Below are 22,858 nucleotides of genomic sequence, written 5' to 3'. Positions count from 1 at the left end.
GGATGCTTTTCCCAGCCCTGCATCCAGAGATCCCAGGGATTTAGCACTTGCCAAGCAAGAATGCCCTTCACCACCGAGTGAGGCTGGCCCTCATAACATCAACAAGTTCCCAGGGGGTTTCCACGAGAAGATCCCTCCCTGGGAAGTGCAGCAGTGACAGGTGGTCTCAAAAGCAAAAGAGCAAAGAGACAAAGAGACAAGCAGAATCCGCATCAACAGAGGGACTTGATAACCCAAGAAACGTTGTTTTATTTATTTATTGAGACACAAAGGAAAAAAGAAAACCCAAAATGTACACCTCACCCACCTGGTCCCTCAGATCCCCTTGTTCCCAAGCTTGACATGCTTCACCTGAGGAACCAAGGCTGACACAATGGAGCTGAGGGCATCTAACCAGCCTTGCCTCCACCGTGTCACTATCTAACGATTTGAGAAGCTGCGTCTTGAGGTCACATAGATCCCGCCTGCCAAAGTCTTGATAAGGAGGAGGCAGAGGAGGAATAGGAGATTAAATTGGCGGAAGGGGCTCCCCAAACCCCAGGCAGCTGGAGGGATCCATCATGCTTTGTCCATTGAGCCTGCGTTCTTGCCGGCTGCTTTGCTGGCTCCTCCATCCCGGCTCAACATAGTGACCAGCTTGTGCTTGAAGGCCCCAGCCCCTCTGGCCTTGGCCCTGGCCCGGCCCTCACCTCCGCTTTCAGGCCCCTGGCAATCCAGCAAGGGAGGGGGACACTGGCTGTCTGGGGCAGGGTCAGCCCCCACAGCACTGGGATTGAAGCCAGGGTTACTGTTGGAGCGCCTTGCCACGACAGGGCTGTTGTCATAGATGGGCGACCCCCCGTTGCTGCCGCTGCCCTCAGGGGAGTCTCTGTAGCCGAGGCTCAGAGGCTCCGCGCAGAGGGCCTGCTGCTCCAGACTGCGCAGATTCTCATAGAGGTGGTCCGAGCCCTGCTCACTTCCCGCTTTGGGTTCTGCCTCTGCCTTGCCCGAGGGCTGGAACGGGAGAGGGAAGCTCTTGCCAATGGAAGCGTAGATGATGGGCGAGTCGGAAGCCTTGAACTCTGGGGAGATGGAGCGGCTGCCGCCAGGAGGCGCTGCCGAGTACCCCATGTCCACACTTCCCTTTGGCGTTCTTTCGTACAGCGGCTGCACTCCCTCCGGGCTCTCCGGGCTGGTGGGCCAGGACCAGCCCCCTGCTTTCTGCACACAGTCCTGGGGTGGGGAGATGCCGGCTTTCTTGTCTCTCTCCAGAAGAGTGGCTTTCTGGCGGTCTATGGAGGCCGAGACAGCTCGGCAGATCTCCACAGCCCGTGTGGTGTTAAAGATAAAGAGGCCCTCTCCGGAGTCACAGCGGCGCCCGGCCTCAAAGGAGAACACCGTCTGGGGAGAGAGTGGGGGAACACAAAGGTGCTTTCTTAAGGTGATTCTCATACTTGGCCATCATTGATATCTCTGCTCAAGTTTCCCCTGCAGCATCTAAGGCAAAGCAGCACCAAACATTTAAAGCACACCCAACAAACATTTAAGGAACTCCAAAGAACCCTGGGAACTGTAGTTCTACAGTGCCCAGCAGCCTCAACCAACTACCGTTTCCCAGGGTTCCTTTTTGGGGAAAGCCATGCGCTTTGAACACACACTGGATGCGCTTTTCATGTATGATGTGGATCAGCCCATAGTTGTCTGCTGATGCTGAACCTCAATGGAGACAGATCCAGGAAAAACAGACTCGATAGATGTTGCTGATTTAAGTCAATGGGACCTTTTAGCCCAGGATTATGATGGGCAGTGGCTCTTCAGCATCTCAGCCAGACATTTCCTCTTGCTATGCCACCCAAAATCCTTTTAGCTGGACATTGCAGAGATTTACCTGGAAGAGGCCTTATATTGGGCCAGACTCAAGGGCAGCCCTACCATTAGGGCAGGCAACCCAGGCTGGTCCATTCAGGGCAAAGGGAGCCCTGTCCCACCAAACTCAGCCTGCCCTCAGCCAACCCCAAACTGTCTCCTTACTTACAACTTGTCACAGGTGGCTCTGCCTGTCATGGCTCCGGCGCCACCTGCTGTTGGTCTCTCTGCCTTCCTCCTGACCAGTCACAAAGGGGCACCATTCACCACTGGGGGCAGGGCAGCAGTCCACCATCATTCTTCCAAGTCCCTTAAGCTAGGCTGCGCTGCACTCCCTCCTGCCAGGATAGCCTGCTGCCCCCAGGAGTGGTAGAGGGTGCTGTGCCATTGCCAATGCTAAGACTCGGCTGTCAGGCCAGGTAGCTTCTGTGCATGGAATCAAAGGCTGTCATCTTGTCTTTGGCATCCAGCAGCAAGAGGTCCATCTGTTTGGACTATATTTCCTCCATCTAGCCCAGGATTGCCCAGTTTAGCTTGCCACAGCTCTCAGGCAGAGACTCTTCCCCATCATCTTCTACCTATTTCTTTTAACTGGAGATGCCAGGGATAGAATCTGGTGACTTCGGCATGCAAGGGATGCGCAGCACGCTTTCAGCAGCTGATCTATGGTCCCTGCATATGAAATAGCTCTAACTGAGTCTAATCTGGATGGGTTTAAAAAGTCCCAGGAGCAGGCAGCAAACTAAGAAGGTGGGTGGGGCAGCAGGAGGAAATATACCAGCCTCCAGGATTATCATATCAGAAGAGTGGGTGGACAATTTTTTTACGTGTTCAAGTGAATGGTGAAATAATGGGAGGGGAGTATTTCAACTCCTAGCCCAATGCACCAAGGCAGAAAGGGGTGGGTGTGAATTTACTAAAGATACTACTATTCCCAGAACAGCAGCAACACACTACAAGAAGCATCACCTGAAGTGTGAGGTAGACTTATCTGCTATCCCTGTAAAGGTAAAGGGACCCCTGACCATTAGGTCCAGTTGTGACCGACTCTGGGATTGTGGTGTTCATCTCGCTTTATTGGCCGAGAGAGCCGGCGTACAGCTTCTGGGTCATGTGGCCAGCAGGACTAAGCCGCTTCTGGCGAAGCAGAGCAGCGCACGGAAACGCCGCTCACCTTCCCGCCAGAGCGGTACCTATTTATCTACTTGCACTTTGACGTGCTTTCGAACTGCTAGGTTGGCAGGAGCAGGGACCAAGCAATGGGAGCTCACCCCGTCTCGGGGATTTGAACCGCCGAACTTCTGATTGGCAAGTCCTAGGCTCTGTGGTTTAACCCACAGCACCACCCGCTTCCCAGGTCCGCTTATTTTGAAATCATCCTGTGGGCTGAAGGTGTGACCAGGGCCTGCTAACACAGCCCACTGGGAATGAGGGTACTCCCTGTCCTCAAGCTGCAGGACAAGACAGGATGTTCCCTGCCTTTGATGCTATTCCTAAGGGTAGTCAGTAGAGGACGGGTGTTTTCTGGGCCACTGGAGGAGGAAACAGACACAACATACCTTTTCCTGGCCAAATCTTCGGAGGAAGGCATAAGGCCAGGTATAGAGGGCTTGCCCGGAGTGCATGTCCTTCAGCACCAGGTGCTCAGGTAAAGTCGTCATCAGGTAGTTCCCTTTCAAGTGACATCTTGCAGATGCCTCTGTCGGGAAAACTGACACGGGGAACTCGCAGGCTGTTGAGAAGGCATTGCAAAAAGTCAACAAATCCCTCAAAAGCCATGCGCGTTCTTAGTTTTAATTCCTCCCAACCCCGCCATGGCTCTGACTACACTCTGTGAGCGCACTTTTTAAAAAAATAAGCAAACAAAAACTTATCAAAACTGCACACCACCAAAGTACATTCATACCTTGGAAGTTGAACCCCCTTGCGAGTCGAACGTTTTGGCTCCCGAACGCCGCAAACCCGGAAGTGAGTGTTCATGTTTGCAAATGTTTTTTGGAACCCAAATGTCCAACGGGTTCCACGGCTTCTGATTGGCTGCAGGAGCTTCCTGCAGCCAATCGAAAGCCATGGCTTCATTCCCGAACATTTTGGAAGTTGAATGGACTTCCGGAATGGATTCCGTTCAACCACCAAGGTATGACTGCAACCAAAACTGCACAAAATGAGTGGAGGTTGCAAAAATAAGATAAAGTAGCTGGGCACATGTGTTAGCTTATTTTGAAAACTGTATTCTGCTCAAGGGGGAGGAGCAAACTGATAGGGGAGGAGCAAGTGTAACTCTGGTGGGAAAGGGATTCAGAAATCTGAAGAGGAACCCATGTTTTTGTTGTGCTTCTATCTAAAGAGTCCTGACTCATATATATTTTTTTATGGTTGAAGACATTTTTGGGACTGCTTCCCTTCCCTTCCTCCTCCCATGCTATCCTAACTGCCTTGTGGAGTATACAATGGTTGGAGCATGTACTTTATTCCCCCATTCCATCAGAATTTCCACTAGTGCTTGTGAATTTACATCCTTCCAAAATGAGACTCCTTTTTTAGCTTGCCCATCTGCCTCAGTAAATATAGAGTCACTGGGGCACAGAACAGTGTGGGAACAGCTAAGGAGAAACTTCTATCTAATAATAGGAGCACACAAAGCTGTTTGTTTTACTCTTCTTCTCAATAACACTTTGCCTCTAATTGTCCCTGTTTTAGAGGGTCCTTTGTTTCTAATGCCAAAATCATTGAAAGGGACACATGACACTCCATTATTATTATTATTATTATTATTATTATTATTGAACACTTCACGAATTTGTGTGTCATCCTTGTGAAGGGCCATGCTAATCTTCTCTGTATCATTCCAATTTTTTAGTATATGTGCTGCCAAAGCGAGCACTGCACATGACAGTCTTGAAGAACAGTGGGGTAAAGCTGTCAGCTCAAAAGAGCTGGGAGACTCGTAATTAGAGTGTTGAACTTTAGATCCCTGGTTTCAAATCTTTTCAGTTCAGCTATGGATTCACTTTCCGGGTGGGGTTTGGCAGCTGTACCTCAGACTGCAGATTTTTTTTGTGGGGGGGGGTTACCAGTAAAGGGAGGCACGTTTTCAATGATTCAGCTCTATAGTGGAGAACCTTCAGCTTGTGGGTCTATTCTGCCCCACCAGGCCTGTCCCAACAAGCCCTTCTCATTTCCCGTTCATCTCACGTCATTTTATGGCTTGTTTCATCATTTTATGGCTTTTACTATTAGTCAGTTTAGCGTGACTACTGGCTCAATCAGCACATCTATCGCGTTCTAAGGATCAGAATCTAATCATTTTGTTTTGTAAGTCACTTAGGGGTATATAGAGTTTGTTAAATAAAATAGATGAACTGAATAGATTGGTGACAAGCGCTTGAAGAGCAGGCAGAGGGATCTCTTTATCTCCAGTGTTAGTGCTGAACACCACTGCACTTAGATGAGAGATAAGAGCAAAAGGCAGCGTTTCCACCTGCCGTGCTGGAGGGGGTGGGTGGGAAGAAATGCAGCCTTATACTCTCATTCTCCCATCCTAGCGCTAAGGAGCTAAGGTCAAGATTGAGAGATCCTATCTAAAGAGCAGGCAGATGGATCTTTCCAGCCACCCTAGTGCTGAGGTAGAGAGCACTGTGTGTGTGCATGTAAACACATGCCTGTGTGCCAGTATGTCTGATGTGTGAAAGTGCATGTATATGTGACCGCATGCATGCATGCATGTGTGGGTGCTGTTTGCCTGCATGTCAGGTGACAAGGTGGAGGTGGGCAGGGGGAGGTGCTAACAGAGGAATTTTTCTTGTGTTGTTTTGCTCCATCCACTTTTGCCCCCACCCACCATTGGAATACGGCCTCCGGATAGTTGATTAAGTTCAAATCTGGCCTTCAGGCTGAAATAGGTTCCTCACCTCCAATTTACCTTATCCCATTTTTGCCAGCATGGGGGTTGGCTGTTTGGGTTTTCACAAATGTCCTAGCCTTTCTCAAACTTGGGTTCCCGGATGTTGTTGGACTACAACTCCCATCACCCCTGACCACTTTTCCTGGTAGCTAGGGATGATGGGAGTCATCAGGAACCCAGGTTTGAGAAAGGCTGTAGGTCAACTTTGAGCAGAGGACTGGGGCCTGTGCAGCAGAGATGGGAAATCTGTGGTCCTCCATGCTGAATGGGGTTGATGGGAGTTGGGAGCAAGAAGAGGGTTGCATGTTCCCCACTGCCACCACCTTATAGCACCTGCAGCTGCACCAAAGCTCCTTACAAGCCTGAATTCCCCAGAAGGCCTCTCCTTCCATCAGCTGCCACTTGGTAGTACAAGAAACTGGTGTTTTGTTCCAGGTCCTTCACCCCCCACCCTGCCCCTTAGGCACATACTTTCTTGCCAGGATGAGTAGATGGTGTTCTCCTCCATGAGGGGCTGTGGGCTGGGTGTGTTTCCAACTGAGCCGGACGAGGGGGCAGGCATCCTCTGTGTGCAGCACAGCAAAGGGGAAATGAAGCAAGGAGAGCATTTCTCAGATGAAAACCCTCACAGAAACAGAGAAAGGCAGGGTGACTTGTTCCAACATTTGGATTATTCCCTTTGAACCTCAACCTGAACACAAAGACAATTTCAACCATGTGCCCATCAACCCTTGGTCCATTCTTACGGGCCAGAAACATCCCTTTAGCTGTTCCACACCTTACTGTTCTTATGAGCAACTAAAAACATGGATCCTCCCATTCAACTCTAATACTTTCCCTTTTTCTTCTCCTTGTGTCTCACCAAGGATCTGTTCACTTTGCAAAGAGCTTAGTTGCCAGCTCTGCATAAATACTATTTCCCCATGAGCCATTCTTTTTCTCCTTCAGTCTCAGTTTCACCATTACTAAAGCCCCACCGTCATTAACAGAGCATTCTGCCTGCATAAAGAACATCACAAATTATTATCTTCCTCATCTAACATCCTTGAAAACTAGGCTGCTATTTTCTTCTTTTAAAGTGGCAACAAACAGGAATGACCAAGAATTTATTGAAAAACAGAGATTGCGCAAATTATTTGCACATTAAGGCAGCAATTCTGTGTATACCTATGTGGGAGTGAGCCTCACTGAACACTGTATATTCAAGTAAATATAGATAGGAGTGTCCTAGAAGGTTAAATTCTTATGCATTCTTTCTTGAATGTATGCCCCATTAAAATCACCGAGACAATGTTCTGAATAACATGGGTTGAGAATAGGCTGCAATACATCACGTCAAGGGAGATTTCAGACCCAGAGACCATGCCCAGAATTTCCAGAGCTTCATCCCCATCTACATTCCCAGAATAAACCTAAAGATTTTTTTTTTGCAAGAATATATAAACCCTTGTATTCAGAACCTAACCAAAAAAAAAATACACAATTAAAAGCACTTATCATTAAAGCAACTGGGCAGGGAACATCGGCCACCATAGCAGTCAAATTTAGGACCTCTTCAGTCAATGGAATGCAGGTCAAAAAGGACTTGGGAGGTCATAAAGTCCAACCCTCACTGAGGGCCAGAAACTTGCAACTGCAAGCCACCTCTAGAGGAAGCAGATTCCACTCATCTGACTTGTGGCCAGGAGGAATCTCCCCGTGGTTCAGCGAGACACAGGGCCTTCCCATTGTAGATATGAAGAGGTCAATACCTGAAAAGCCAGCTGGCAGATACATTCGATCCACTCATCTGCTTGATCCGCTGCCAGCAAGCAGTTGCGCTCCATCATGCTCAGGAAGAAGGCTGTGGTGTCCTTGGGAGAGCTGTGCTCGCCTGCCCGCTCCACCGAGACGCAGTCTGAGAGGCGGATGACCTTCCGCTCGCCCTTCCTCAGGGTGGCCTTCTCTGCAGCGGCCCCTTCACGCCCTTCGAAGTACTCGAGCCGTGCGATGCCAGAAGGGCTGTCGGCAAAGAGCTGGGCCCACACTTTCCGCCAGACCTTCTGTGAGCAGGGGGCAAGGGGTGACAGCACACAATCAGGGACAATCAGTCTGCACTAGGAAATCCACACGAAGAGGAAAAGGCCTCTTTAACAAGCGCGTTACCCAAGCAGAAATGTGATCCTCTTTGGGGATTTATTGCCCTGTAGAGTCCTTGCCAAGAGCAGGTGGAAGTACAGTATACGGAATCAGAGGTTACGAAGAATTCTTTGGCGATTACCTCTCTTAGGCAATTGAATGCATAGAGCCACAAATCTGCATGCACTGCAAGCATTAGTGGGATTGCTGTGTAAATACCGTAAGCCCTCAATTTACACAGGGGATTGTGCCGAAAGCCAAAGTTGTGTATAGTCAAAACACATTGGTACAATGGGAGGTGAGACTGCCAAAGTCATTTTTCCCTGGGTGCCCCAACCATTTTTATTTATTTTTGCCAAGTGCGTAAAGCTGAACGCATACAAGTTAAATGTGTGTAGGTTGTGGGCTTACTGTGCAGGAATTTAGCATCTCCTCCTCCTGCAGCCAGCTGCTGAAATCATACTTTTTTTTTAAAAAAAAAGCAAGTTTCTAAACCTCATGGAAATAAAAGAAAGCCTGGAAATGTGTGTGAAGTGTCTGGCGGAAGCCTCAGAAGCCCAAAAGACATGTGTAAAGCTGACAGCCAGTAGTGGTTTCAGGGCTGTGGTCTATAATATTTAATTTTATATTATTTCCTAAAATGTATACACTGCTTTGATTGTAAAAACAACAACACCCTCAAAGGAGTTTACAAAAGATAAAAGAGTAAAATCGGGAAAATTCACAATCCTACTTTAAAACATAAAGAAGTGAAAATGTTAAAACAATTGATGTCCACTTTCTAAGCATCTGGGCAGGCTTGTCTAATCAATGTTTTTAACAGATACTGAAAAGGGCAGTGAAGGCGGCAGGGCGATCTAAAGTGTAGGCGCTCCCACCTGAAATGATCAAATTCTTACAAATGTGGAACAGGCATTATGTGGCACCTGCCAATTCTGCCATTTAAAGCGGTCACGTGGGCACGTGTGGGGTAAGGTGACCTTGTAGGTAAACAGTAACACTTTGAACCTGGCCCAGCATCAAATCGGCAACCACAGCAGATCTCTGAGCACAGGTGTTATATGGTGCTGCAGCTTCTGGATCAAACGCGAGGGAAGCCCCACACAGAGCAGAATCCAGTCTAGAAGTAACTAGCGCATGAACCACTGTGGCAAGGCATTCCCAGTCCAGGAACAGCCGTAGCTGTCGAATCAGTCACAGTTGGTATAGTGGCCCTTTTCTCTTCCAGCTCACCTAACGCCAGACTCCGCCTTCCCCACACCCCTTTCTCTTCCTTTTCAAAACAGTCCAATTTCTTTCACGATTGGGATTCTACAGCAGGACAAGTGGAAGCACAAATCTTCCCAGTGCACAAATGGCATGCCAGCTTGAGGTCTACCTATGTAGCCACCAAGTTGCTGCTGGAGAACAGATATGTCAACCTGGCTGGCCCATGAGAAAAAAAACTCCACTTATTTATCTAACAAGAAATAAATAAATCTAAGCAGTGGAGATGTGCCAAAACATCTTTTTTTAAAAGATGTGCGTCCTAGCACCCGATTGGAGGTGTTATTGCAAGCAGCCAAGCATGGATGCACACATGCACAGCACTCCTCTGTTAACCCCCCTTACTGGGTGGCAGGTACACTTTGTCTCTTTGGAGCAAGTAGTAAGAAAGTCAATCTAGCAGTGGCTAGAAACAATGGTTGGCTCGGCTCCCAAGCTCAGCCAGAGTTTATGTGCCTCTGGTGATGACATTGCAGGCTTTGGATGGTGGTAGGTTGGGTTTGTTTGTTATTTAAAGTGGTTGGTTAGTACAGAGTCTTACTTGCCAGAAGAATACAAGGCAGGCCTGGTATTATCAGCGGGCGAAGCTCTATCTCACAATCTACTCTTGTGACAAGGAGGACTAAGAAGGATGTCAGCACCAAATATGGAAGACACCCACAGGGCTGATTCTCTCTTCCCTCTACCCTACAGTGTTCATTTTAGACAGGGGGAAGAGGATACCTTCCCAGTGCCCATGGGGAGTAACTATGGCTACTTCCGTAAAGTCAAGTTTGCTGAGTAATAAGAACAAGATAGCAGGTCAGCAATACTGCCTGAACCCTTTAGACCTTAGCATATATCAGCTGCAGACATTTTCAGTCTCGCTTTGCTAGTAGCCATTTGTCACAAAACAATATAGCCACTTTTGCGATCCAGGTTTCCTAACAATGTGCGATGGATGTAGAAGAGTGATTAAGAGCATAAGCCGAGAGTCAAAAAGGCCTCATTTCAAACCTTAGCTTGTTGTGTGGCCTCAGGAGTTATTGGGGGGGGGGGGAGTGTGGGGAGAATATTGACCTACTTACAGAGGAAATGTTAAGAAATACTTTTTGAACACCTCCAAGGAATGCAAAAATATCTAATTGTGACTGCCTTTCGGTGTGGGTGGTGTCATTTGCTAGCCCTGGACGTTAAAAAGGCAGGTGACCGAAAATGAGAGAACCACTGAGCCATTTCTTTTCAGCCACCTTGCCATATCCGCTGCACATGGGCAGGCACCGAGGGGGCTCTGGCACCACAGCCAATTCCACCATAGGGGAGCTTGAGGCTTCAGCTGAGTTCACTAACACCTGCAACATGATACTTGATCAGAAAGAAAGAAAGAAAGAAAGAAAGAAAGAAAGAAAGAAAGAAAGAAAGAAAGAAAGAAATAGATCCAGGTCAATCCCCAACCCCAAGAGATAGGACACAGTAACATGGCTGCCTTGGTCAAGCAAGTCCCTTGACAACAAACTATAAATGGGCCAAAGTACAAGCGCCCAGTTCTCTAGAAACCTCCTGCAGCAAGAGAAAAACCAGGCACTGGGGGCCCCACTTTTAAAAGGCAGAACCCCATAGGACCACCCCTGCACACTCACGCTCAGTGGCGGTTTCAGGCCAATTCTACTTATTTTATGTGCTCTCTCTGTGTGTCTCTCCCTGCCTCTCTCTCCCACACACCTTGCTTCAGGTACACCCCTTATTTCATATAGCATTTTAATTTGTTATTGAGTTTATTTACATTCAGTTTGGCTGTAAATTCACAATACAGTAACATGAGAAAGCAGAAGGTGGGAAAGACGCCAAGCAATGACAGCTCCTGCAGGCACGCTCTTGCACTAGAGGGTGTAATCTCAGGCCCTAAAGAAGGAAAAGCTAGGAAAAATGCTCCCCTGCATTTGACGAGACCCAAAATTCCCACTGAACCTACCCACCCATACAGCAAAGGCTCTCTGGGGCCAGACACTCCACCCACCAAATCAGACACACACACGCATTTACCTTCCCAAATTTGGGGTGCTGGATATATAGGATCCCATCTTTCACGGGACACTCCATGGGGCAGGCTCCGAAGGGGCAGCCCAGTGAGGAGCGAGGCAGTCTGCAGGCTCCACAAGCCGTTGTGGCTGCCACAGGGATGAGTCAGTATGTACGATAGCGCTGGCAACTTCCTCTGCCTGCTAACTTCCTCTTTGGGGCCTACATGCACATAGGGAGCTGCAACAGGCAGAGCCGTCCCAGGAGACACAGGCTCTCCCAGGGGACTTCTGCCTTGATGAGCGTTGGTGGGTTAACAGCTTTCTCTTCCGGCAGCTGCAGGGCAACTGCAGAGTGGGCCAGCCAGAGGCACATGATGGGGCTGGGGACAGACAGGTGGGGTCACACAGAGAAGGCTGAACGTCCCTCTCTGAGAGGGGGCGCAGAATGTCTCGGAAACCACTACCGGAGCTGGGGAATGGAGCAGCACAGGACTTGCCAAGCACAACAGCGCTTGCCCAACACAGCCTAACCGTAGTTACTGACGCAATGGCCTATTGCATCACTGCCCTGCTGCTTTCAAGCAAAAAAGTGTCGAGCCTGCTTAAAACAGAGAGGACACGCCTCCTATCTATTCCCATCCTGCAGTGCCCAAACCAAACTCCTGCACCAAACAAGCACGAGTCATCCTGTTATATGCATCTCCCATTCCATCCCACGGCAGGATCAGCAACTGCCACAGTGACAAAGAAGCACTAGGCTTCCCAAATGCACAAAGTCCACTGTGATGTCTTTTTCCCACTCCAGCTGGCAACAGTATGCTAGAGCGGGATTTGAGCAGAGCTGCCCTTCCAAAGCAGCAAAGTCCATTTCTTTGCTGGTCCCAATGGCAGCATCTCTAGAAGTCCATGGAGCTGTGTGCCAGGTAGTCCTTGCGCCCAATGTTGCTGACTTGCTTGGTCTGCATGGCTTCCAGCTTGGGGCAGTCCGTGATGCGGTGGCCCAAGCCCCCACAGAAAGCACAGCCCCTCTCTCCTGGAAGAGAAAAAAGGACAGCGTTAGCCAGAGCTCTATGGGGGCACAAAAGGGGGGAAAGACAGAAAGACCTAAGCAACACTCTCAGGTTCAGTTGCAGCCAGGGCAGGGGAACCTGTGGTTCTTCAGGTGCTGTTGGACTCCAACACCCATAAGCCCGAGCCAGCATGGCCAATGGTCAGAGGTAATGGGACCAGGAGTGCAGCACCACCTGCAGAATCACAGGTTGCCTGGAACTTGATTTCGAACCTTTTGCTTTTCGTTACAAACAACGGATAGGCCTGTCCATGGTCTGGTTCTATTGTTTGGTACTTTGATCTTCTCCTTTTTGAGGCTAATGACCAGATAAGGACTTCTTTTGAAGAACCATGACCTGATTTATTTTCAGGAGACCATTGCTCCAATCTGGCTATAGCTGAGCTGTTTCTCCGGTGAAGTCAACCCCGCCAACTCTACAGCCTCAGACAAGATGGTTGCCTCTTGTCCCATTTGCTTACCTCCGATATCCAGCATGGATTCGTCGCCGCAATGCAACACCTGCAGCACAGGTGGCACCTTCTGCTTGGCCTCCAGCAGCAGCGCCTTCAGGTCCATGAGCACAGACTCGTCTGGGGACAGAGAAGCAAGTTAGAATGGACACAGGCCGGCTTCTCTGGGAAACCGCAACAGATTTCAATTCCAGGAAGCCAAAGGAGATTGCCCACGCAGAAGTGACTAGCTGTCTCCATAAGGCAGGCACTCGCAATAGACCCAAACCACCCACCCGTGATGTCTTGGCTCCCTGGAGGATTCTATTTTCAGCAGTGACTCACAAGGAAGCATGGCTCTGGCTGGCTCTTCAGTAAGTCCTTATGTTACTAGGACTCAGGCCTGCTGACCCAGCTTCTCAGCTCCACCCCCTTTACACCCCCATGCAGTCTACCCCCCACCCCTACCCGCCATAGCAGCCCCTCTCAATTCCTCACCACAGGCTTTGTTGATGAAGGTGGTGGCAATGCCAGTATTCCCCGAGCGACCTGTACGTCCAATTCGATGAACTGGAAAAATACATACATATATATTAACGTGTAAGTCAGCTAAGAGAGACGCTTTTAGCTCTTTTTGATTTCTGTTCTCTATGGGGCATCAATCTTGATTTATCCAAGCACATTCAAGGACTCTCACACAGCCTATGTACAGAACAGTCAGCCAAATCTAACCTGTTTATGTTTTGTTCACCTACAAGGGTTTCCCCACATGCCTGAGCTCCTTCTCAGGAGAAGCTCTTCACTAGGATATGAACAGATGCAACCAGGTAGCCAAAGCCATCCCAAGCCTCGTACCATAGTTTTCTATCTCCTCGGGCATGTCATAGTTGATGACATGCTGGATGGCTGGGAAGTCCAAGCCTTTGGACGCAACGTCAGTGGCGACAAGGACATCTTTCTTGCCATCCCGGAAGGCCTCAATGGCCTTTGTCCGTTCCTCTTGGTCTGCAAGATGAAACGGGGGGTGTTAGAGGCAGCAATAGTGAGATTTCCATTCACCCATAACCCAAAGACAACAAGAGTTTCCATTCAAATACTCTACCGAGAATTATTCACAGTCCCATGACAAAAGGACCATTGTCCCCACAGACACATCTATGAAGTGCCACAGTGAACAGCTCCACAAGCCACTCATCTCTCGGAGTGACAGCTGTAATGTGCAAGAAAGGGACAGGGCGGGAACTCGTGAAGCTGGCTGATATGGGGGGGCTGTTTCCCCAGGAAAGCTTCTCCTTAGTGGGTTTAAAAATAAAACAAAAGAAGGGGGTTGTCCCAAATTTAACAGTGTTAATATATGCTTCTGTACCAAGGATGTAGGGCTAAATTCTCCACTGGAAGGGAGAGATGTTCAGCAGCAATGCCCACAGGTTTTCATCAATACATTCAATTCTGTATCTGTTCTCATATTACTCATCCAACGCTGCACTGTCTAGAAGCATCAGCTTCCTAGCTCCAAAGGTTGTTTAATGATTTCTGTGAGTACAGAGGACCTTTAAAGGGCTGATAAGTATCTCTGGCCTTGTTCTGAGTGCCTGTTCTAGATCTTTTGACACTTCACACCCAATGGAAGCAAATTCCACAGACTTTTGGTCTGTTTGAAATTGGGCACATTTCCACTCAACTGACCAGTTCCATATATTAATGAAAGGGGAAGGCAGACGTAAAAAAGCGTAACCACGGCAAGCCAATAGTTCTGTTATATTCTCAATTCCTTCTACTGTCTTAGCAGATGACTACAAATCTGCGGCCTGGATGTGCTGCCCTTGGATAAAGAGCGGATTTGAATCAAGACACTTACTGACCTTTCCCACCATGTATGGCCACAGCCTCTACACCCTTGAGTAGCAAGTATTCGTGGATTGCATCTACATCTGCTTTCTTCTCAGCAAAAATAAGAACCTGCACAGACACAAAAGAGCAAAAGTGCCAAGCTATAAGGGGGGCTCTCAAAGAACATGATTCACTCCCTCCACCTAAGCAAGGCTCCCACCCTTGGTTCCAGAACCAGGGTGCCCCACAAAATTCTGGAACGGCACTTGGTTGCTTCTCTAGAATTTCCTGCTTCAGAATAAAATCAGATGCCGCCTTTAATGCAACTAGCACTGAGACTCAGACTCAGGACCGAGCATAAGTACTCACAGGTGGTGGTGTCTTCTGTAGACACTCAAGCAGATAGACCATCTTGGCTTCCTCCTTTACATACTCTACTTCCTAGATACAAGAGAAAAATGGCAAAGGTCACACGGGGTACCAGTATTTTCAGTGTGAGAAAAGGCAGAAGCTACAGACCAACTGATCAGGGCTCAGATGAACTAGTGTCGTGTTGTGTTTGGACACAGAAAACACACAGGTTAAAATTCATAGGCAGCTGTAAAGCTCAGTGCGTTATTTCGGCTAGGTTATCACCTCTCAGGCTAACCTGCTGAATAACATTGCAAGAAATACACACAAATTAGGTGAGAATGTTAAACCCTTCTCTTAAAAGAGCTGTAGTAAAATCATCATTTGTACTTCCTTTACGGTGGGACAGAAAGAGTGATGTGACAGGCTCTCTGAGCCGTACTGCACCTGAATAACATCCAAGCTGGCAGCTCCTGCACGTCCCACATTGATAGTGATGGGCTTCACAAGGGCACTCTTGGCAAAGTTCTGGATCTTCTTGGGCATGGTGGCGCTGAAGAGAAGGGTCTGTCGCTGGCCCTAAGGCAGGAAAAAGTCATGATAGGGAAATGGGCAACTAGGGACATCCCTTTTTATTATGCTACACCTCCCAGAATCCCACTTCCAAGCAATCTCTGGGATCACTAAAAATGGGTCAATGAAATTGTATGCATAAGGTAAGATGGCGGGACTATCTTATTCACATATGTAATTCTCAATATGGACCTCGCTTTGTACTGAGCAAAAAAATTAGCTAAGAATCTCAGCTTTCATTTCTAAAGGCAAGTTTCTAGCCCTTATGGGCTGCAGAGCAAGACATGAAAGGCAAAAGCAATGGTTGGCAAAGTCTCAGAAGCTAGAGGGCAAGGGTAGGAGGGGAAGGACAGGACAGGAGAATTTCTAGCGGTCAAAAGAGGGGCTTTAGTGTCTTGCATAGCTTCTTGCCCCTTCCCATAATCTGTAGAAGTATAATAAATTATGCAAAAATAATATATGCAAACTCTGCTCCATTTATGTTATGTATAGTGATCACAGGATCCAGCTTTCCTTGACATAGAAGGGGTGTGCCACTTTGCAGCAGGGTATACACAGTCCTGAATATAATCAGTCCAACCAACTGCACTGCAACAAGTAACAGGCTGAATTTGGATGAGAAAAGAGGGATTCATAAGATAACTTACTGTGAACTCCTACGTGTTTATTTGGGCATATGCTGCTCTCTGCACAGCAGGTAATTTCTACAAAGGAGAAACTTGCCAGGCCTCAAACCTGACTAGAAATCACAAATCTAACCTCAAAGTCTTCCACCCCACCCTCAATTCCAGGTACAAGGCCAAATTGCGGCTAATTTGCATCAAGGAAGAGGCAAAGGCATGCTCTTCTTTGTTATTCTTTCCAAGCCACCCAGCTCAGTGAAGTCTTGTCCCCAGCAACAGTCTGCGTGTTTTCATCTTGACAGGGAGAACACTGCTGTTGCCAGAAGCAGCAGTGCCCAAAGCAAGGAGGAAAATTCAAGTAAACTAGTGGAGTGCTACCTGAGAGCACACCAACCATGCCTCTGGCACCAGAAAGCACACGAGTCCAGGAGGAGGGTAATACACAACTGCCCAATTCAATTAGATAAAGACAGAAGCACAGTCTGTCTCGCCCGGTACCTTGAAGTAGGAAAAGATGGTGCGGATGTCTCCTTCGAAGCCCATGTCAATCATCCTGTCTGCTTCATCCAGTGCCAAGTAGCGGCAGACGTCTAAGCTAACCATCTTCTTCTGCAAGAGATCCATCAGCCGGCCTGGAGTTGCCACCATCATGTGCACACCACTATGGGAAGAGGAGGAGTCAGAGCTGCAGAAGGCCCTCTTCTGGTAGCATCTGCATGAACTTGGAGTTCAGGAGTAGGAGTATGGCTATTCCCCTTTCAAGGACCAATGTCCCGTTGCCTCCACACTTTTGAACCCTTCCCTCTGCAAGCCCAGCACTTCAAAATGCCTTAAGGACTGGTTAGACTGAGCAGGGCCTGAATGCCAGACTCACTGCTTTACCAGGAGTAACAGGAAGGCAGCAAAGCAGAGCAACTCAGATATGTGTGTTTGTTGTACATTCATAGTCAGTTTGGTTGTCAGAGCAATTTTGTTTTTTAAAAGGGTTTCTTTTAAAAAAGTGTTAGTGACTAAAATAAAGATGGAACAACAAAGTCCTGAAATTAGCAGCAGCGAATACCAAACGGATTGGAATAAACCTGCCTTCCTCAACCTTTTTGCCTCCAGATGTTTTGGACTACAACTCCTATCACCCCCAGCTAATGGTCAGGGATGCTGGAAGTTGTGGTCCAAAACATCTATAGGATACCTGGCTAGAGAAGGCTGGGATAAAATATAGGTGACTGACAAGAGCGGGGAGGCCCTGCTTTGTTTTTTTTACAGACACATGCATTAGCTGCAATTCTAGTGCTCCTTTATTTGGCCCCAATGTTGGCCTTACTGTTTGATGGTCTCCATTTGCTCCTTGACAGACATGCCTCCAATGCAAAGGGCACAGCGCAGGGCAGGCATCCCATCCTCATGCAGCAGGCGGCAGTAGTACTCAAGGATACCATGGGTTTGGCGAGCCAATTCCCTCTGCAGAAACAAAAGTCCTATTAGCCAGCAGCTAACAGTCCCCAGGTGCTTCCTATTTGCACCTCTCTCTCTCTCTCTTGCTACAACCATTACACACTTCTGCTCCCTCTGCCCCCAATATGCAAGCAAGTGAACAAGGCCAGTTAAGTGGATGACAGGAGACTTACTGAGGGGCAGATGATAAGCCCGTATGGTCCTTCTCTCTTGGAAAACGGCAGCCTCTTCTCCTGCTCCAGGCAGAACATGATAACAGGGAGAGTGAACACAAGGGTCTTGCCAGAGCCGGTGAACGCAATGCCAATCATGTCTCTGCCGGAAAGGCTATGGGGGCAGAAAAGAGCAAGTTAATGGGACCTGTTTGGGCTGGAAGGAGTTAGGGCTACAGTAGGAAGGAAATGGGATGGGTGTGGAGGAGACTCTCCATCACTGCAGGCTACAAACTGCTGCTTTTTAGGTGCCTAAATAGTGCATCCATCCAGAAGGGAACTCAGTGGCTATGAACTATGACAACACACAAAGACGTACAGCCTTTGTTTGAGAGAAAGCATATTTCTAGCCTTCATGGTAAGAAAGAAAAGGCTGGAAATGTTTGAACAACTATGGTCCTCGGTACCAGCTTTTACTCAGGACGTACATTCCTCAGTATCAGTAGATTGTCTATTAGGGCAAACGGGGCATTGCCCCACCAACCCCACTTGCCTACCTTTTTACATATAAGCTGCCCAGAGAGGGGCATCAGCACTCAGCTCCCTCCCTCCTTAGTGTCTGGCAGGCTGCTGACAAGTGTGCACCAGAGCAGAGGGGCTGGAGTCTGACTTGGGAGAGGGGAGCAGTGGTTTGTGGGGACTTGTACCAGCCAGAAGGCAAGAATCAGAAACAGGGAAAGCTTCAGAGCTGGAGGGTGCAGCACAGGGTGGGTCTGGAGATGAGGAGGAAGAGGCAGGTTAGGCAAGTGAAGGACCAGGTGCTTCCCCACCCTCCCCTGCACCACTGTCTCCCAGAACTAGGAGGGGATTGAAAAGGGATGAGCAGGGGAAATTTCCATCCAAGCACAGTCTCAGGCTGTGTATGCAGCCTCTGTCGGGGGAAGTTGCATAAACTGGTAGAGGGTGAGTGGCCCCCCGTTGCTGCAACTACGTGGACCAGGGAATAGTTGCCTAGCTATTAGACTGGTGTGTGTAGATATCCAGAGCTGTAGAAGCGACTGTAAGTGCTATCTTTGACAATAAGGAGTTAATTATCTGCTGTGTGGATTCCTTGGCTGGGCAGTGCCTTTGACAGTCTCAGTGTTGCCCTTATATATCTGAGACCGGAGACCGGGGGCAGAACTAGAAATGTGTTGGCTCTGCCTGTCATTGGCTCTGGTGACACGGACTTCCTTTCCTTCTGCTCTGCCAGTCCCAATGGGTACCAGTCACTACTGCTCAGTACATAGCGAATTCCCATAAAACTGAAAATATGCACCCAAAATACTGTGCAAATCTAGAATCATAGAGTTGGTAGGGACCTTGAAGGTCAGCCAATCCAACCGCTGCACCATGAAAGATCTCAACACAGCAGGAGCCAACAAGAGAACCCCTGATGGATGCAAATCGAGCTTCTGCTTAAACACCAACAACACTCACATGGTGGGAATACCCTGTATCTGGATGGGGGTTGGTTGCTGGATCCCCTTCTTCTTCAGACCTCGCAGGATTCCTGTAGAAGGAATTGGACACATGTTAAGCTAAAGAGACGTAGAATTGTAGAGTTGGAAGGGACCCTGAGGATCATCTCGTCTAACCCTTTGAAATGCAGGAATATGCAGCCATCCCATAAAGGGAGAGAATCTGCAACCTTGGCATTATCAGCACCACTTTCTAACCAAATGAGCTATCTAGGATGACAAGAGACCAGAAATATCTCCTATCATACCTGTAGGACAGGTGATGCTTATTTTTATTACCTATGTATCTCAGAACATACATTCACACAGATAGCGTCAAATGTAAATTACATTCACGTATTAGTAGATCCTTCTGGCCAAATGCAAGTATATGCATGCCTTTATCATGAATTTTTGAAATGATGTGAGCATATTTTGGATTCTGCTTTGTGCATCCAAGAATAAAAGGTAGCATGAGAAGCGGCCCTTAAGAGTAGGGATGGGGAACCTGTGGTACTGCAGAAGTCTAAAACTCCCAGCATCCCTCACTACAGCCCAAGATAAGTGTTGCTGGTGGGAAACATCAAAAGGGTAACAGGCTCCCCATCCTTGCCTTAGAATATCGCAGCTGGGTAAAGAGATCAGCGGGACAGCTCAGAGCCCTGACCACTAAATTCCTAGGACAGTCAATCCTTTTAACTCCCCCATGTGAAACTATGCTCCTCAGAAACGGTTTCCTTGTTTTTTCAATCACCACCTTAGTCACTTACCTGGTGGGAACTTCATCTCTTTGAAGCTTTTGATAGGTGGTGGAATGCCTTCCCCCTCCACGAGGATATGATACTTCTTACGCACACGGTCATGTCGGGCCTCTGACATGGTGAGGATGTACCGAGGAGCCTTCCAGCTGGCGAAAGAACACACTGAAATTTCAGCAGGGAACAAGAATACAAGCTGCAGGGCACTCATACAGAAATGGAATAATAAATAAAATACAGCCAGAGATAGCTATGTTTGTGCTGAACCCTCAACAGGACTTTCCAAAAAGTGATTGTGATTCTGACAACAGTACTGAGACTGTATGGGCTTTTCACAAAGGAGGAAATTAGTAAGTCCATTAGCACAGCTCAGCTCCAGAGTGAATCTGTCTTCCTGCTTGGCAGTTACAAAATAAAGTACAAGACGTGCTATGCAGAGAAGTAGTGGCATTATTTATTGATTTTTACATTGACAAAAGCATCCAATTTTACTCGAGGCTGGACACTGTTTGAATTCTTATCCACATCAATGTAACAAAATCTAGATCAGCTGCTCAAGCAATATGAAAGACTCAAAGCCTTTTAAAAGTAATGATTCTTTTAATCATTGTACCTTGTAACTTTCTAATATAAATACAGATGCTAAGCCCCTTTCCCTTCATAAAATCTTAGCCACTTCATATTCCCTTTGTAATGGGAAGGACTGTACACAGTGCAAATTCATCCCTTTTGCAAACAAAAACCTTTAAATAAATATATATATATTTGTGTGAGACTAGTTCCTTTGTTTGCAGAATATAAAATGTCTGCTGCAGTCTATGTTATGAATTACGTCTAGAGCTACTCCAAGTTTAACAAAGTTTAAAAAATTGCACGCCAACACCAATATCTGCAATGTAGATAGTGCAACAACATATGGAGGGCAGCACATTGGACTACAATTGCCATCTGTCTCAGCCACCATGGCCAGTGGTCAAGGATGGTACTTGTCATCCAACATCTGGAGGATATTAACGTTGTACACTGCTCTGAAGTCTTTCAATAAAGGGCGGTATATAAATCAAATTTAAAAATAATTTAAAAATACCCTTGATAGCGCTTCTCAGCAAACAAGTGACTCCACATCTTGATACCTTTTCTTGAGAATCCTAGCAAGATCACATGTTTCCGGAAGGGTCTAATATTACCCACAGCATCATTTAAATTGTACGAATGGCCTGCAAAACCTACCTGGTTTTAATGGGATCATCATATGTAATGCCCTTTGCCATTTCCTTCACAGACATCAGAGCTGCATGAGAGAAAGAAAACAATGAGTAAGCCCAAAGTCAAGGACCAGGTGGTCTCATCATCAGAGCAAAATGGAGAGTAAAGCAAAGGATCTATAGGGGATTGCTCTGTCACATTGGCTTTATTTATGATTGCAGAAACTGATGGAAGGCAATGGCATTAACTGTGGATTCCTAAGTGAAACACTCCTCCAAATCACTATCACTTCTGTCCAGTATCAATGAACTGTAAAGATCACTGGGAAAATATTCCCTGGCACTCACCTCGTCCTTCTGCCACACTCTCCAGGATCTTCTCTTCCTCCTTCAGTTGCTTCTCTTTAGCCGACTCTTTACGTGCTGGGAAGAAAAACAAAGTTGTCAGTTATATCCCTTTAGTCTAGCATCCCCTCCCTAACTACAGATCCATCAGAACATGCCGTCAGAACTCTACCTTCTGCTTTCTCTTTGAGGTGCTGGTGCTGATCAAGGAGGCTGACGTTGGACTGTGGACCCAGAGGAATGTCATCTTCGTCGCCATGATATTCACTGCCACTGTCCCTTTGGTCCTCCTCCAACGCCCCCTTGCGGCGCATCTGAAGCAACTTTTGCAGCTGAATATATAGAAAAGCGGTAGAGTTAGGAGCTTAGAATGACCCATTGGATCCAAGGCCTTAGCTACAAGTCCTCAGACATAATCCTCTTACATCCTCTTCAGAACTCTCCTCAAGACTTACAATCCTCAGTAAAGAAAACAATTTAAAAGTGGACCACCCCACCCCACCCCACCTTCTCCATGTACCTAGACACCTCCCACTCATAACCCATTTCCATGCTAATTTTGAGATCCCTGACTTGTGAATGTGGATTTTAAGACTGCTGGCCAAATAAATAAGTAAAAGTATTAACAGTAAGATTCCAGCCTTTGCATAGCAAAGAGGGTTCCGATCCGTGGTATCCCTCCTTTCTTTCTGGAAACCAGCTGTTAAGAGACCAGGCCGAAGACGGGAGTCAGCCAAAATAGAAAACGGGACACAGGGAGGAGCTGCTCAGTCTGCGATCCTTAAAAGTTACCCGAACAAACTCAAGTGAGACTTTCTTCTCCAGTAAACCGCGCGCATGACCTGGCTGCAGGCCGGGTGGGCAGAGGAGCGCAGCGGGCGGGCAATGGGTAATGGGGGTGGAGGGTAACACCCTCTCTCTCTTCCTCTCTCCCTCCCCCAACCCCGTCCCTCTTTACCATCTGCTGCTTGCGCTGCTTGACGGGCACATAGGGCACATAGTCGTCGTCTTCGGCGGCGTCCTCTCCTCCGCTGGACTGGCCCGACGCCTCCGACTCCGCTTCGCGCTGCCTCTGCGGGAATCAAGAGATCCGACTCAGAAGGGCAGAAGCTCCCGTCCCACCGCGGGGTGTGTGTGGAGTCCCCCCTTTGGTGTCTCGGGGGTGGGGAACGGGGTAGGGGGGGGAGGCACCTGCCGCAAGTCTTTCTTTCGTTACCTTCCTGCCGCTTCCGGCCTCCATGTTCTCAGCGCAGTCCCCTCTCGCCGACTCTTCCCGCACGACAACACGCGCAGAGCCAATGGGAACCGGCGCTAGGGACACGTGCGCGCAAAGGCCTGCGTCGCTAAGCAACCGTGCCCCCGCACGGCCTTGGAAAGGACATGCGCAAGACGGGAGGCGCCGAGGGACAAACTAGGCAGGGGAAAGCGCTCTAGACT

General features: G+C 48.1%; 2 protein-coding genes and 1 long non-coding RNA gene across 3 annotated transcripts in view; 1 reads left to right on the top strand and 2 right to left on the bottom strand.

Moving 5' to 3' along the window:
• Window positions 1-22,858, top strand: part of LOC310838724 — a 122,330-nt gene that overhangs the window by 74,536 nt on the left and 24,936 nt on the right. The window lies entirely within an intron of this gene.
• DOK3 (docking protein 3) lies at window positions 242-11,290 on the bottom strand. Its single transcript, XM_083726293.1, has 5 exons — window positions 11,156-11,290; window positions 7,501-7,791; window positions 6,221-6,314; window positions 3,405-3,577; window positions 242-1,380 (listed from the first exon to the last, which is right to left on the bottom strand). Exons 1-5 carry the CDS (start codon window positions 11,210-11,212, stop codon window positions 559-561), a joined length of 1,437 nt encoding a protein of 478 aa, XP_083582419.1. The 5' UTR covers window positions 11,213-11,290; the 3' UTR covers window positions 242-558.
• DDX41 (DEAD-box helicase 41) lies at window positions 10,857-22,857 on the bottom strand. The gene is made up of 17 exons (XM_083726284.1): window positions 22,638-22,857; window positions 22,380-22,493; window positions 21,594-21,753; window positions 21,425-21,499; window positions 21,102-21,162; window positions 19,884-20,020; window positions 19,094-19,166; window positions 17,636-17,789; window positions 17,332-17,468; window positions 16,509-16,671; window positions 15,262-15,393; window positions 14,833-14,904; window positions 14,496-14,592; window positions 13,489-13,638; window positions 13,132-13,203; window positions 12,664-12,774; window positions 10,857-12,166 (listed from the first exon to the last, which is right to left on the bottom strand). The coding sequence occupies exons 1-17, from the start codon at window positions 22,659-22,661 to the stop codon at window positions 12,030-12,032; spliced, it is 1,869 nt and encodes a 622-aa protein (XP_083582410.1). The 5' UTR covers window positions 22,662-22,857; the 3' UTR covers window positions 10,857-12,029.

This window comes from Podarcis gaigeae (genome assembly GCF_964106915.1).
Source record: "Podarcis gaigeae genome assembly, chromosome: 2".
In the NCBI taxonomy this organism is placed as follows: domain Eukaryota; kingdom Metazoa; phylum Chordata; class Lepidosauria; order Squamata; family Lacertidae; genus Podarcis; species Podarcis gaigeae.
The sequence above is the reverse complement of the archived record's forward strand: the minus strand, read 5'-3'. Positions and strand labels throughout refer to the sequence as shown.